This window comes from Anopheles merus, chromosome X, assembly GCF_017562075.2.
Source record: "Anopheles merus strain MAF chromosome X, AmerM5.1, whole genome shotgun sequence".
NCBI lineage: Eukaryota > Metazoa > Arthropoda > Insecta > Diptera > Culicidae > Anopheles > Anopheles merus.
In genome coordinates this window covers 1,423,051-1,438,232 of record NC_054081.1, presented here as the reverse complement: position 1 = coordinate 1,438,232, position 15,182 = coordinate 1,423,051, and the positions used below count along the sequence as shown (strand labels likewise).

Sequence of the window (15,182 nt, the reverse complement as noted above, 5' to 3'; positions counted from 1 at the left end):
GTTTGTTTTTTTATTGTTTGCAACTTTAACGATCGTAGTTTAAATGCGCTTCTGTTTCTTCTCTCCCTCTCCGCACAGAGTATCGTTCGGCTCGTCCAAAGGTTCGATGGTGGAAACGCTGGTGTTCGAGACGCCCACCCCCCTGCCAGAGCACGCCGAGCGGGAGTTCTTTCAGTCGCCGGCCGTGCTGGCCGGCGCCGGCCACACAACCGTGTACAGCGGGGGCAGCGGCCCGCCCGGCACCACCCTGGTGCACCATCACTATCCGGCCCCGGGGCTGGCGCACCATCCGCACCACCTGCCGCACCATCACCATCCGTACCAGCCGCAGTATTCCGGGGGCTACCACCATCCGCTGGACGGGGGCCCGGCGGGCACAGGAGCATCACACGATGACAGCGGCATCGAGCTGCAGGAAGAGTAAGTACCGGAGGGGATGGGGAGGGGGGGGGGTTTGCACTTGCACCTGGGGAGGGTTGAATGGGGTTGGTTTTTGTTGTTGTTGTTGCTTTTCTCGATTCGACCTAACACATTCAGCTCCGTTTCGTACGGAGGACGGCGGTACCTCGCACTTCCCAGACTCTCTATCTCGGTCTGTTTTTCCATCTCTCTTGCTGTCTCGCTTCCCATGCGTATCATGTTAAAATATCCACTGATGTGCGGATAGTAGCCACCAAGAAGAGCACACACACACACACACACACACACACGCTTAGAAAGCATTCCCACCGCCGCGCCGCAATGAAGCGAAGGCATCGGCTGCATCGCAACCGGGGAAGGGAGGGCACCGAGCGGCAGAGCAAAGAGCAACACAATACGGCGAAAATGTAACACGGCAACGAGCGCGGCCCGGGCGAATGTCAGCATAATAATCAACCGTTCGCTCGCCGCTGAATGGCAACACAATTGCACGACACGCTGACATAACTCGGGCCTAGTGGACCGGAACCATGCAATTATGTTTGAATCTTTTTCGCAAACGGGACAAACCGGACGACGGACGCCCTTCCCGCTAGCCCACGTCGCTCTAGCGGTGGTGGGACAGGCAACACGAGACGAACTCTCGTACTTTCTGTACGGATGAAGCGGCATGGGGAAGCGGCTGGCGGGACGGCAAGCCACTTGGAGATGATCCGCAACGTGTGGTCGAGCAGTCCCAGTCACCGTCATCGCATTCGCTTCGGCGCTGCTAAATTTTAACCAATTATGACAGACGGCGAACCCCACGTTTGTTTGCACATACTCTCGAACTCGCTGCCTGCTTTTCGTTGTTTTCTTTTTGTGTTTGAACGTCAAACATAATACCCGTGAGTAATTCTATCCAAAAACCGGAGTGCAGAGCACCAAAGATGCATCTCGGCCCTTTCAAGTGGCTCGAAACGTGTTACAAGGGGGACCACTGCGGTTCCAAAATAACGCCCGCGTCGTTCGTCACCAGAAACCAGAAACGATCCTGAGCCTGCGTTCCCAGCTCATCAATCATGTGTATGGCCTCCCGTTTTCGGGGGGGTGCCGTTGTGACCGGATACCTTCAAGAATTCAATCATTATTTCATCATTTGTCGCCCAGTCCTGCTATCCCCTGCGTTACTTTGGCGTACACTGCTTGATTGCGGTACAGCTGGGGCATGCTGGGTATCGATTAGCTCATATTGATTATGTGGCAACCTTTGCATGTGCCTGTGTGTGTGTGTGTGTGATACAGCGTCTGATTTATTCATGACCTTTTTAATAGTTTTGGGTGCCAGCAATCTAAACAGGAAGTAATATTTCCATCCAATCACTCACAAGTGGATTTGCTTTCTCAAATTCTTCAACTCCCGGAACACCTCTAGCCGAGCAAAAGCAAAACCTACATTCGCATTACATAAAATGCAGCGTCATTAATCCCTTGCACGTTCCAGAATTCTGCTCGAGCGCCCTGTGTACGCCACAAGGGACACGGGCTCGCTTATTGCGAACAGCTAAATAAATATAATTCCCGTAATTGACAACAGATGTCTAACCTTGCGCGCAGTGACCTATTATACAGGGGCGGCGGGGAGGGAGTATGGAGGCCTGGGGATGCTTCGTCACATTGCATCCCATTTACTACACACATCCGGTCTGTATTAGATTACGGCCGTCGTTTCCCTGTTGGCTAGCTCCATGGTCAGCACAGAACTTGCAGCAGCAAATCAACATCGTGCGCTGCTCCAACACGGCACTGGCAGTCGCTCTCGCGCGCCCGTAAGATCCCGTATGGCAGCGTGCAGGCGAATTTGCCGGACTGCTGCCTGTCGGACGGAGGAGAGTTGCACTCATTTTTTCTCTCTCTCTTTCTCTCTCTCTCTCTCTCTCTCTCTGTGTTTCTCTCTCTCTCTCTCTTTTGATATTTTGACCCGCTGTATGTATTGCTTTTGCTTGCAGGGAGCAAGCGCATTATGAGGCTACTCCTGCTTAACGTTACTTCCAGTGAGTGCCATCGCGGTGTACGTACAGATGCTTTGGCTCGTAGCGCGCGTGTATTTGTGGCGTGCAGGGCAGTTTCGTCTTCACTTTTTACCAAAATTTGGAAAGTGTACCACTATGGGAACGGTTTCCTACAGTCCGCGGTGGAAATGAGTAACAGGAGAACTTACTCTTATCTCGTAGTTAGCGCCCTGACCAGCGCCTGAAGGTATGCAAAGTTATGTTTATTTTTGGCTTGTTTACAATAGTTGGTGTCTTTTTTATTCAAATGAGTAGAATAAGAACAATTTTTATGTGAAAGCTTGGCGAGTTGCAAAGCTTAAGAAAGAAGGTTAACTTTTCAGCAACTTTTCTCAGTTTGAACAGTGTCAAATTTCCGTGCACTGTTCTTTATTGAACCAGAAATCGATCAAAAACATTCGTTCGTGCCAGCAAATCTTTGTTTGGGGGTCTCGTGGCGACTAACTCCATTGGAAATAAAAAAGGCGTTTAAATATTACTTGTTTCAAATATGAACGCCTAAACATATGCAATTGTGCACACCTAAACATATGCACACAACAAGAAATTTGAGAATAATAAGCAAAACATGTCTCAAAACAAGCATTTGATGTTTTATTATTATCATTATCAAACCAGTTTGTTTTTCCCTAATAATTCAACACTTCAATTTCGTTGACCATTTCCATGCGGCGTTATCCAATGGTGCCAGTCAGCACATGACATAATCAATTAATCGAGTGACTGTTGCCCGTAGAAACTGTTACTGCGAATGGTAAACAGACGGTGTTGATAAACGCACACCTTCTGGAACGGGAAGCAGTAGCTGCTTCCAGTGAGCACCATCGCACTGCCCATCGGCTGTGTGCGCAAGGGAGAGCGAGCGCGATTGAGATGGGCGCAACTGCAAGGCTAGAACGAAAGCAGGGACGGCACTCACATGGAAAGCGCTCAAACGCGGTTCTATCGGGCGAGAGAGTCGCAGCAGCGGCAGCATTCGCGCACTCACTTTATCGCACGCAAGATGATTTTGATGGGAAGTGTTCGTTTTCTTCTTCCATCTAATGTGATGATGATGCGTGCGTTGTCTCTAACCGTGTGTTTGTGTGCGCACTGTTGAAGCTGTTAACAAACACACTCACACATACCCCCGGAAAGGCACAAACACACACATACAGCTGCGAAAGAGTTTCGATCCGCAAAGAGAGTGGAGGGCGCCTCACTCTGATTCCGCTGGGTGGGTTTCACTGTGTTGTGCGGCCGTGTCGAAAGGGTCGAGCAAACCGAACGAAAACACAATCAAATCTAGCGGAATATCGTGACGACGTGCATCTTTGGTCCGGTTCCTGTGGCGCTCCTGCGAGGTGAACGTGTGAGTTTTACTTTTACATCGTTGTTGTTGTTGTTGTTGTTGTTGTTGTTGTGGATCGACTACTTTTTTGATTGCGGTTGTTGATTCGTGCTGCGGTGGTGTGTATATGACGCGCCTGGTAACACCGAAGCATCGGGAAGCTATACCCCCAAAATCGAATGCTTGGTACGTACATAGTTTCGCCTTTTTTTCTTGTTACTATACCCTCTGAAACTGCAGCAAAAAAGTGCACACAGTAACGACTACGCTCTACGTACCAAAAAGGGCCAGTAAAGTAACCGGGCTGCTTCCCCCATGCGCTGGCAATAATAATGGTAGGGCAGTCGGGCGTCCGGGACCTAACGGTTCGCCAGCCCCGGGAAGTAGCCTTTAAAGCAGCACTACAGCGCCCATCCGGCACTAGTTTGTAGGTTAGTTTCCGCGTGTTTGCCTTGCGCGGACTCGCGCTTTGACGTTTGAAGCTCGCACAGCGGAAGAAGAAGTAAAAAGGGTGCATTTATCCCACGGGCTATGCTTTTTGTGCAAGTGTACGTGTCTGTATGTGTGCGTTAGACAGTGCGGGAAAGAGGCAAGAGGGGAGGCAAACGAAGGAGAAGCAACACACCAAAGGCAGAAGGAAAGAAAGAAAAAAAAACGGTATCGTTCCGGGTGCAGCACCGCGAAACACAGGCATGGCATTATAACCTTACCGATTTATAAATGGCCCCTAACCTAGTTTGCCATACGGTTGTAAGTAGCCAGTCGTGCAGTAAGCCGTGCGTTTGTGTATGTGTGTGAATCTGTACGTGTGTGTGCATGCCCTTTCTGGCGAGTCAAGCTTCAACAAAATATATCAACGGTATACCTCCCGGCCCGCCCAAAACAGCCGCTCTTCAATCAGCCCCCTCCCTGCAGCCGCTGCAAACGCGACAGTCAAATATTTGGAGCCCCTGATGTACACGCTGGTACACGCGTGAGTGTGTGTGTGTGTGTGTATGAACGCTAGTGCCTGTGTACGGTGGTGGCCAAAGTGTCCAAAAAAGGGAAGAAACACGCATTCACACACCATTCCCATATCAATCGCTAAACAAAGCCAATTAACGGCCACTCACGAAACTACTCGAACGTCAAAGTGACTCAACCTACGGCGTGTGTGTATGTGTTTGTGTATGTGTAATGTTTTTCTTATTTATTTAATCGCTTCCAAATCTCCAAACGCTCCTATAGTACATCTCAATAACAACAACAGCATCAACACACTCACACAGAGCTCGTTTTGGAATGGTTACGGTGTGCTAGGCAGCAGGCAGCGAACCCCTCCATTCAACAAATGGGATGAAAATCCAAGGATATCCACAAGGATATTGGCTAATTGGCGCCATAAATCCTGCTGCATCGTGCGCCTGTCTGTGTGTGTGTGTGTGTGTGACCTTAGGCATCGTTGGTGCTTGGTTGTCGGTGTATGCGTGCCTGTTTGTTTTACGCGAGGCTCTGTGTGGGATGGTTTGACATTTTCCATTCTGGTGTAGACCGCCTGTCTCTATGCCCGTTTCATAAGTCACATCCTGCCCGAATGTTCCCTCTTCACCCGTTCTTTCTCTCCCTCTCTCTCTCTCTCTCTCATTCACTGAACCGCTCGAATTGAGCCGAAATGGAGCTGCTAACGAGTGGTTGGGGGAAATGGAGATTGCACATCGAGTGGATTGTTTCTTGCAACAACAAAAAAAAAAAAACAAGCCAACAATAACACAAAAACAAGATTAACAAAAGCGTGGTATTTGTCGTGTCTGGCTCCAAGCTATGGCGCAGAACGGTGCACGGATAACCATCGTGCAGTGAAGCGAGCCTTATCGAAACCTACGGATCAGAGTCACTCAGCTCTCTACTACGAGTGAGAGTACGCCCGGTACGCCTGTGCTTATGCACTGCCGATGCTGTCGACTGACCTGATCCCTCCACCCCCCCTTCCACCCCTTCCACACCTTGCTATTGCACTTACGGCCAAGACACACGACCCCACGCGATTAAGGCGAACTGCTCAGTCGCCCGCCACGGTCCAGCGAGTCCCGTGGCGTCCCTACCAAAACTCAAAACCGCAACTGGAAACCGCTCCGGTTCCGGTTGGGCGCTTGGACACCGACCACACTGGGCAAGGGTGAGTGGGGTGGGGGGGGGGGGCAGACTACACGAAACGCTTGGCCAGGCTCGTTAGCAACAACGCCGTAGCTTGCCCCCAACCTGCGCATGGTTTTGTTCAAGGTCAAACAACGCAAAACCAATTGTGTGAAGCCCCTGAGTTTCTGGCACACACACACACACACATCCATGCCACTCTCAATTCTGCAGCACTCATTTTGTACAGTAACGCAAAAAAAAAATGTCACTTCCAATCGTCCTCATCCCGGGTAAACGGCAAGCGGAGTCTGTTTGGCCATAAACACCCCAGCCACTCGGGGTTGATTTGGCTTATCCTCCGACTCACGTATGCACGTATGTGCGTGTGTGTGTGTGTGTGTGTGTCTATGTGGATGTGCTTTTTGTGTCCTTTGTGTCCTCTGTCGGTCGATGCGGACGGATGGAAATCCTCCGTCCCTTCGTTATTGGGTTGCCCGCGATTTGCTCTCTGAGGCACACTCGCCAGGACGAGCGAGCCCCAGTGTCACACAGTTACCTGTTTCATTAGGGAGCAAGTGGGGTAGTAGGGTGGTAGGGTACGGGTTGAAGGGAAGCCCCAATTTACCTACCCGCCCCCTGTGCAATGTGTGTTTGCTTCGTTATCCGTACGGATGAGTTCTTGTCTGCGCTTTTATCGCTATCGCCGTCATTATTTCCTTCCAACCCTCGTCAAATATATATTTATTTTCACTCGTTTTTTTTTATAGTTGTTGCTGTTGCTGGGATTGTGCTAATCTTATCGCGGTGCTAGTGCCGCAAACGAGAAATGCCATTGCAATCGTGGGACTCGGGGAGGGGAAGTAAAAGGGGATTTACAATCCCAAAAAAAGGCTTTTTTTTTGGTTTTTGACTTTGGTTTTCAATCGGCGCGTGACAATCGGTCGATCGATGGCAAATAAATAAGTCGAACCGGGGAGCGACTGCCGAGTGGGTGCGACTGTTGCTCGGCACCCGCTGCATTTTTGTCAACCGAAATGTTGTCCAAGCTGTCCAAGCAAGCTATGTGTACAATGTAAACACACTAATAAATAAAAAAAACACTAGTTAGGTGCTAGTTTACCGCTTCAGGTACTAGAGATGTGTCACTAGACTATCAGTGAGGTTTACTATTAAATGTCTTAGACTAACAAATGATAGTTTCAGGTCACCAGATGTTCTCTACCAACTGTTTCACACCATGTATTTCATTCTATCCCCCGTAAATTGTAAATTTCGACTAGTCATTCGTAAATAATCGCTCATAACTAGCTGCTTACGATATAATCCAATATCTACTATTGATACTATACAATGTTGGGATGTAAATGTACAAAAACAGATAAACTATTTTTACACTTTACACAACATGTTGAGCACTTCATACACTTCAACAAGTGCCTAAAATATTAGGAAAAAAATGCAATAATAATAACAATAATAAAACAAAAGTTCTGATGCTGTCTAAAGTATTACGTATTGGGAATTGCAAACAGGGTTTCAGTTAAACAGGATTACAGTGTAGCTTCCATATTTGTTCTTAGAGATACACCCACGGACAGTAGTCAGACTGGAAACCATCCTGTCACACACAACGCCAACATTTGCCCTTAGTAAATCGCCTATCTAGCAAGTCCAAGCGTACGCAACTACAGTTTTCGTAAGTTCTCGCAAGGAAATCGAACTGCTCGGCGCCCGCAATAGAGTCTTTTATCTTTAGACAGATGGAAAAATTATATCCTCAAGCCAGGGGGGGGGGGATTTCGAGTGGTGCGAAGGGCTGAGCGCTAATGCTGATGAGCGCACCCAAGCGGGTGTGATTACGGCCTTTGGCGAGATACCGAAGGCGAGAGAGACAGAGAGCACCACGGAGAAAAGGGGAATATGGTGTGAGATTAAACTATTTTTAAAATCTTTCCATCCAAACGTCCCCATCACTACCGATACACACACACACACAGTTAAGGCAGGCAGTTAAGCGGGATGCGCACACACGCGGGAGGTAGTATGGACCGAATGCACACAATATCTCGCTGTCTCTGCTTTCCCTTTCGTCCCAGCATCCCCGAGCGATGGGGAAACCGGCACGTGCGTCTAATGAAAACTCCCCTTCCACCCCTCCCATGCACTCCTACTTTTGCTGGTGTTAATATATACACACACACAGGCACGCACAGACACCATATGCACGGGGTGGTAGGCCTGGTAGAAATGGCGCATTTTATTCGTCCAACTGCGCAATATCATCATCATTCCCTTTCCTGGACTGCGTCGAATCCCTCGTGGCCCGCTCGAGGTTGCGTATGCGAACGGGCGGGGAGCGGGGAGGGGCATAACTGAAGGAAAAGTCGCTTTGTTTGTTTTACGGCGAACGGGGATGGAAATCGTTCTGTGAAAATTTGTGTTCGATTTTGCCGCGCGGATCAGCACGCTCGATCGGGGTGTTGTGGCCAAACGTGCCTGTCAAAACTGCGCAGTTTTAAGCCGGGCAGCAGTTTCTCCGCAAACTGCGCCTAGAAAAAAAAAAGGTTATCTAAATGTGAGTGGAGCATCGGAAGCGCGGGACGGAAGCAGCGTCGCCTATCGTTCGGCTAGGAGGTGCCTAAGAATAGCATTGGCATTGTATGCAGCTTCTGTATGCGTCATTTGCCGTTTGTTTAGTTCGGTTCGTGCTATGCACTATTGGCAGAAACCAAACAAGCAGATAACGCCTTTTTACTGCCTAGCGCAACGGACTACCGGAGGCTATCTTGGTCCATCAGCTCTGCCAGGCATGATAAATTAAACATCCTGGTTGGGAGTGGTCACGTTTTTTTCCGCGCTAGACTGCTCATAGACCGCTCCTTTGCGGTACCAGCGTACCGCAGATGTAGCGTGAACCTTACCTTGCTTACACACGAACTCATTGTACACAGGCGGGGCTACAGGCCCTTCGTAGAACCTGAATATGGGCAGGTAAAGCCAACCCCTCCATTGCATCTAAAGGCACAATGTAAAACCACCTGATAATGGCCATCAATATTGTACGATGTAATCTTGCCGAGCCGAGCGGCAGACCCACACAGACGCTTCCATTGTGCGAGAAGCGTCCCAGCAAACGTGAGGCGGCATCCATCAACCCATACCCTCACACCACGTGTGTCACACATCGCTAATTAAGCGCCTTTGAGCGTGACTGCTCACGTAGACGCAGCGCGCTGTACCGCTCGCTCTGAACCCAACCGGCCAGCCGAGGAGTGTGTGATAGTGAAATTAAACATCCGCCCCATCTTCAAACGCTTTACACGATACACACTCACCTACACCAGCGCACGTTCGCGTTTCCAAAAAAAAAAAAAAAATGCAAAAAAATGCCACCGAGAGCAACAGAACCCTTGGCAGAGAGAATCAAGGATGTTTACCGACTGGCGTTACCATTTTCTCTAATCCTCAAGGCATGTTATGGGCAAGAACATTCTCTACGCGCGGTCCATTGGTCATATAGGGGGTTTTGTGTGCAAAATAAACTGTATCAAAGAAAGTGGCAAGCAGCAACAAAAAAAAATGGAGAAATGCGGACCAAAATTGACGTAGATGCTTATAAATAGATCCGCCCATCGCGCCATAACAAAACGCCCAAGACCACTCCAAATGCATATCATTCGAGACGGGCCAACAGCCACTACCCGCACGTTTGGGCCGATCTCAGATCAGAGCTGCTTTTGCAACATTCTTTTTGCTTTCCTGTTCGATTTTTTTTCGGATCGAAATATTCTGACCAGCGGCACACAGCTTAGCGGCAGGAGCAATGCGCAGTATCGCAGCGATTTTTTTTCTTTGCACCGAGTTTACTGCTCTTTAATGTATGAGGATCGATATTAAACAATAAATTAATTAAGGCACGTTCTGTTGCTGCAATTCCATTAGCGCAACAGCAGCCCTCCGTATCTTTTTTATGAGCGCTCCAACCCCGCTCGACTTATTGTGCTGGAAGAGATGCATTTGACAGACGCCCGCCACACAGCCAACGTTTCAGATTAACCCATTAAAACATCTCCCCACTCCGCTGTCTCAAGCCCCTTTTTTTTAGTGCTCCAGTGCCCATCGTCCCACGCTGAAATGCGGTTGTGTGATCGTCGAATCGTCGCTGAATAAAAGTTTTATTCCGGTGTGATTGCTGCGTTATCGGGTGCGTTCGGCCGATTATCGACGCAGCGAGCGTTTCGTCGGCTGGGTTTGCCTCGTACCAACATCAATCGAGACTAATCGACCTGTTTGCATTGCGCTGTAGATCGCGCACTGCATGAAGTAATATTGGAGCGTTTGAGCGTATTTGTTGTTTTTTGTTTGCGGGGTGCGGACAGATCGTAACCACCTCCGCTCTCCCCGCGCGCACACACAAACTAGACGTTTTTTCGGTTGCTATGGCGCGCGCGGTTGTTGTCATTACGTAATCGGGAGGAAGTTGATAGGGCAATAATGGCACGCCCGCGGCCAGGGGAGCGCAACACTGGGCGAGCACGCGCGCGCGCTCCTGCGGGGCTGGTTAAGGTAGGTGGGTGCCTCATTTTGACGTCAGCTTCCGTTCCGTGGCTGCTTTGTTGCGGTATATGTTTTTCACAGTTTTTGGATTCTCTCGCTCTCTGTCTCGCGCTCTCCGCTGTGGTCGTCCCCGGGGCTGGGAGGAAGCGGCACACAATCACAAGCGAGCGGAGGATACTGGGGATGATGGGCGCACGCGGAGGGTGCCATACAAAGGTACTTGTCTCACTGCCACACGGACACACACACACCATAGGACTGTGTTTGTGTGTTTGTGGAGAAGCATCATCGTTTCCGATGAGATCATACCAGATGGAAGCGCGAACCGTTAGGTTAAAAACAACTCCCTGCCCCTTTACACGTACTCTTCACACATTTAACTCCAGTGCCAATTCCCGGCCAGTTTGAGAAATAGTTGCAACTTTCAACAAACACAAATACACACACACATAAGCACACGAACGTCAAAAACAAACAATTTCTTGTGGAAATAAATAGTCTCGCTGGAGCGTTCGTGGATGGTTCAAGCTAAACACTTCTGGTGTGATTTGTGCTACACAAGGTTGGTGGAAACATAACACACAAGTACACCTGTTGTTATTGGCCGATCCACCCAATAGGAAGATCGTTTCCAGCAGCTCTAACCCTAGTTAAAGCACCGTTCTGGCTTGTCGATTTGCTTAACGGTCGTGTGATCGTGCAGCGAAGATGTTGGTAAAGAATGCAATGCTTTGAAGTTGATTTTGTCAATAAACTATGCCATCAGTGAACGATAATTCCACTCAAGCAGTGCATACAAAGTACGCTGAAGTGTTTTTTTTCCCCCGGTCGGCAAAAGGGGCAGAGCAATGACTGCGAAACGAGCACGACACTCTGTTTGCGTAATATAGGCTATTCAAGCGAACATTTGCAACCGTGCAACTCTCCGTCGCATATCTGCTGGCCACATTAACTGCAACTGTTATTCTGGGCACAGTTACGCTGATTGAAGCAACAGTGTGTCATCCGTGTGACGTGCAGAAACGTATTTAAACTACTTGCTTGTGTCGTTTATTGATCGTTTGGGTTAACGTTCGTTTGTTTCTCTCTCTCTATCCCCCTCAGGGGGTGGTCCTCAGCGGTTTAGCAGATGTTTAGCGGAGCGCCCTCTGCGCTCCGTGCGCTCGCCCAATTAGTTCGCCCGTGAACACAAACAAATAAATTGTCCAAATTATTGCGCCCATCAAGCGCGGGAAGGGACTGGGGCGGTGGGTCGCGTGAATGATTTCATCGGGCTTGGCCATTTTGTGCAACAATGTTTTGCTAAGACTGTGGCAGACTTTGTATTGATTGTTTAGCTCCAGTGGCTGATGAAGTGGTTTTATTTTCTTTGTGGAAATGAAGCCTGACGAACTGTTTATACGAAACAAATACAATAAATTAAAAAAAAAGAGAAAATAAAACTATTTTTTTCTAACCATCAAAAACCTCTTCGAATTCAAAGTGAGCGTAATCGATTGATATTCCCTGATATATTATCCCGGGCGGTACATTCCGCCATTCGTTAAGGGTAATCGAATTAAACAAACGCAACCGTACCAATGTGCGTGTCGAACCTCTGTGTTCGTGCTCGACGCCCATCCCAAGCCTCGGCAACGGTCGGCACCGTTTACTGTGTCAGCCAGCAATGCCACGAACACGCTCTCTCGGTGCCGTGCATTGTGTTAGTGGGTCACGCACACGCCACGGTTCCTGTCGCCAAATAGTCTACGCCCAACACTAGCCTGCAGCCGTCTAGGGAGCGATGCGTTACGTTAGTTTGCGAGCTGATTTTAATCGATTTTAAAACATTACAGTGATTACGGTAGATCGTTATGAGGTGGTGAAGAGCACTGCGGGAAATTTTGTTTACAAAATATTGAATAAAAGAAATGGATCCGGTGACATAATCGAACACAATCCGCCTAGTCCTGCTGTGTGACGTTGCTTATAAGTTTGGCGGTATATCATGTGAACGATTTAGCTATTACATTCGTTTTAGGAAAATAAAATGAGTTATTTCAAAAGAAAAAAATAAGAGCGAATGAAATATCACATTGCATATCTTCTGGCGCTCAGCAAAGTGGCAGCAGAAGAGCTGCATAAGATTAACCATCTTGCTTGTTTTTAGGTTTCAACATATTACAGCCCTACTGATGCTTTAAAGCAACAAAATCTGTCTCAAATCGCTTGAAAATAATTGATGTTGGTGACCACATTCTTCAGCGTGTTTTCAAATAAAATGCTCTCGTGTAATAGAAACCAACGATATTTTGCTGCTATATTTTTAAAAGAAATCGAATCACATCAATCAATGCGGCCAAAGAGCGTTCAAGTTAACCGTGCACTACAGTGATGTTTTATACGCTACTGCTACGTTAGATTCTACTTGCAGAAATCATAAATTTTCTCAACCGTTCGAGTGATGTGTTCACTTAAACTTCTCCGATGCGTACAACCGGGCAGCTTCCTTTGAAGCATTGGAACCCCAGAACCGCTCCAAAACAAACAACCTGCTGCTAAATGCGCACGCACTTTAAAGGGGCATCGCGAAAGGGTTTGGGGGGGGCACAATGTGTACCATTCGGTGCGATTAGTGTTCGGGGCGAATACTTTCACTGGCAGAACGGTCGACCAATCCTGGGTCGCGGTGCCCAAGCCAAGCGGCAAGTTGAAAGAGTTGCTCCTCCAACTCGGTCTCACCGCCACATGGCCGGTTGTCTGCTCTGATTGGATGACGTAATTTGCCTGACCTTAACAAACATGGTGTGCGGTGGTACAGGCGGGAGAACCCACAGACAAACAGGGCAACCTCATAAACCATCGATAAGTTTTTTACTGCTTTTGCGAAACTTTTGTCAGTCCAGCAGCTCTCTCGCTCTCTCTCTCTGTGCCTGTGTGTTTTTTATGGTTGCCATACATTAAGATATCGATTCCGTTTTAATACAGTCTGGAGATCGTCGCTCAATCGAGTCCAGAGAAACACCGGGGGTGCGGTAATCCTCGATCCTCCGAAAAGCCAAAAATAAGAATGCTTGCGTTGCAAGAGATGGAAGACAATAATGTGTTTTTGGAACGTTCCTGCCGCTGGCACACCATTTGGCACATGGAGTGGGAGGTCGTGTATGTTTTTTTTTTAGTGTTTGGCATTTTGACACCAACCATGTCCATCTGTTGCTTAAAATGGTTGAGCCAAGTGCCGGTGTATTTATACGGGGTGCACAATTGATTAGCTGTCATTGGCGAGGTCATTCCAACAAGTTACCCGCCGGAGCCTGGGTCACCCCCGTATGTATGGGGCGTTTCGGGTTTCCTTTTCAATGCTTTTCGTTCCTTTCGCGCGGTACTCTATGGCCGCGAGCGTTTTGCGGCAACTTTCAAACTTTTACGCGAGCAACTTTTTCCCGTTCTTCAACTCCAAACGCAGTCGTCTTGCATCATCTTCCCCGTGGTACCCGGACAAGAACTTTGATTGGAGCTATAAAACTGAACTCCACCGCGCGCCAGTGCCTGTGATTAGATGCATGCTGTTGTCATCCCGGCAGAAAGTGAGTAAGAAGGTGACGCAATCAAATTCCATGTCGTTCAGTAGGTGGGAGCGGGGGGTGGAGGGCTTCATCAAGATTCCTCAACGAATCAACCAGGTCAAACGTGTAGTGCGCATCACAGGCCCCGGAGCCGTCGCCTTCGTCGGCAATATATTGTATCGATTTTATTGCCCAGAACGACGGAGAAGCGAGGAATTCAAACTATCCCACAGCAAATTGCCACGGCTCAAAGTTTGGCATTCCCTGACGGGAGACACACTCAAGACCACTGTGCGCTCCCAGCAGATAGTGCTCCCGATTGTCACACCTCGTACAATCTCTCTCCTTCTCTTTCTCTCTATCACAGAATTGGTGAATTGTTTACCACACTCTCTCTATCTCACACACTCTCTCAGTCACTCTCACTCTCCTGTATCAGATGTGGGAACCATTAGCGATGACATCAACCAACCCCCAAGGCACCAGTTGACCACCGGGGTCAACCGGGTTAGTTTGTGTGGATTCTGTTCCCATCGCTCCACACCCCTCCACCCTTCGCCGTCCTTTCAAGGCAAACGGGGGCTGCGGAAGGGGTGCAATGGAGTGCGGTGGAATGCATGCAAGACAGAGTCACCGACCACGGCCGATTGTATCATCTTCCCCGACACATCGGAATCGGTTCGCCTTGAGTGTGGTGCGTAGTTTGTGCTGTGTGCCGTATGTCTTTCCTTTCTGTTTGCTCTTGCCGTCATCCATACGCGGATCCGATTTTGTTGCGGGTCAGCCCGGCACATTATTTGGTCGCCGGTGCTGCGAGATAGTGCGAGCCTGTTAGGGCCTTGCGAAGTATCGCTGCGAAAGACTTCCATTCTGGTGGGAAAGGAGAAGCAAATTTCGGCTGTTGGGGGGGAGGTGCTGTTTTGGCGTAGTGATTTGCTTGAATATTTTAAACGAACAGTCCACGTTGTGGTGTTTCTTGTTTTTACGTGGCAGAGCGCTCTATACTGTTTCTGTCAAGGGTAGAGGGGTGGGAGGCAGATAGCAGCATTTGGCAGTGTAACAGGTTTTTCGTAGTCGGTGATGGAGTTGGAACGGCTAGGCGCTTTTTAAATCGAATGTGTGAATAGGCTCCATTTCAGCTCCAAACGCCTCCTGCAAACTGTT

At 48.8% G+C, this 15,182-nt stretch overlaps 1 protein-coding gene across 1 annotated transcript in view; it reads left to right on the top strand.

Annotated features, from left to right (window-relative positions):
- The window catches only part of LOC121596912 (WAG22 antigen), a 63,728-nt gene that overhangs the window by 30,837 nt on the left and 17,709 nt on the right, over positions 1 to 15,182 (top strand). The window contains exon 4 of the mRNA XM_041922307.1: positions 79 to 420. Coding sequence (XP_041778241.1) covers positions 79 to 420 — 342 coding nt within the window. The remainder of the gene's footprint in view (positions 1 to 78; positions 421 to 15,182) is intronic.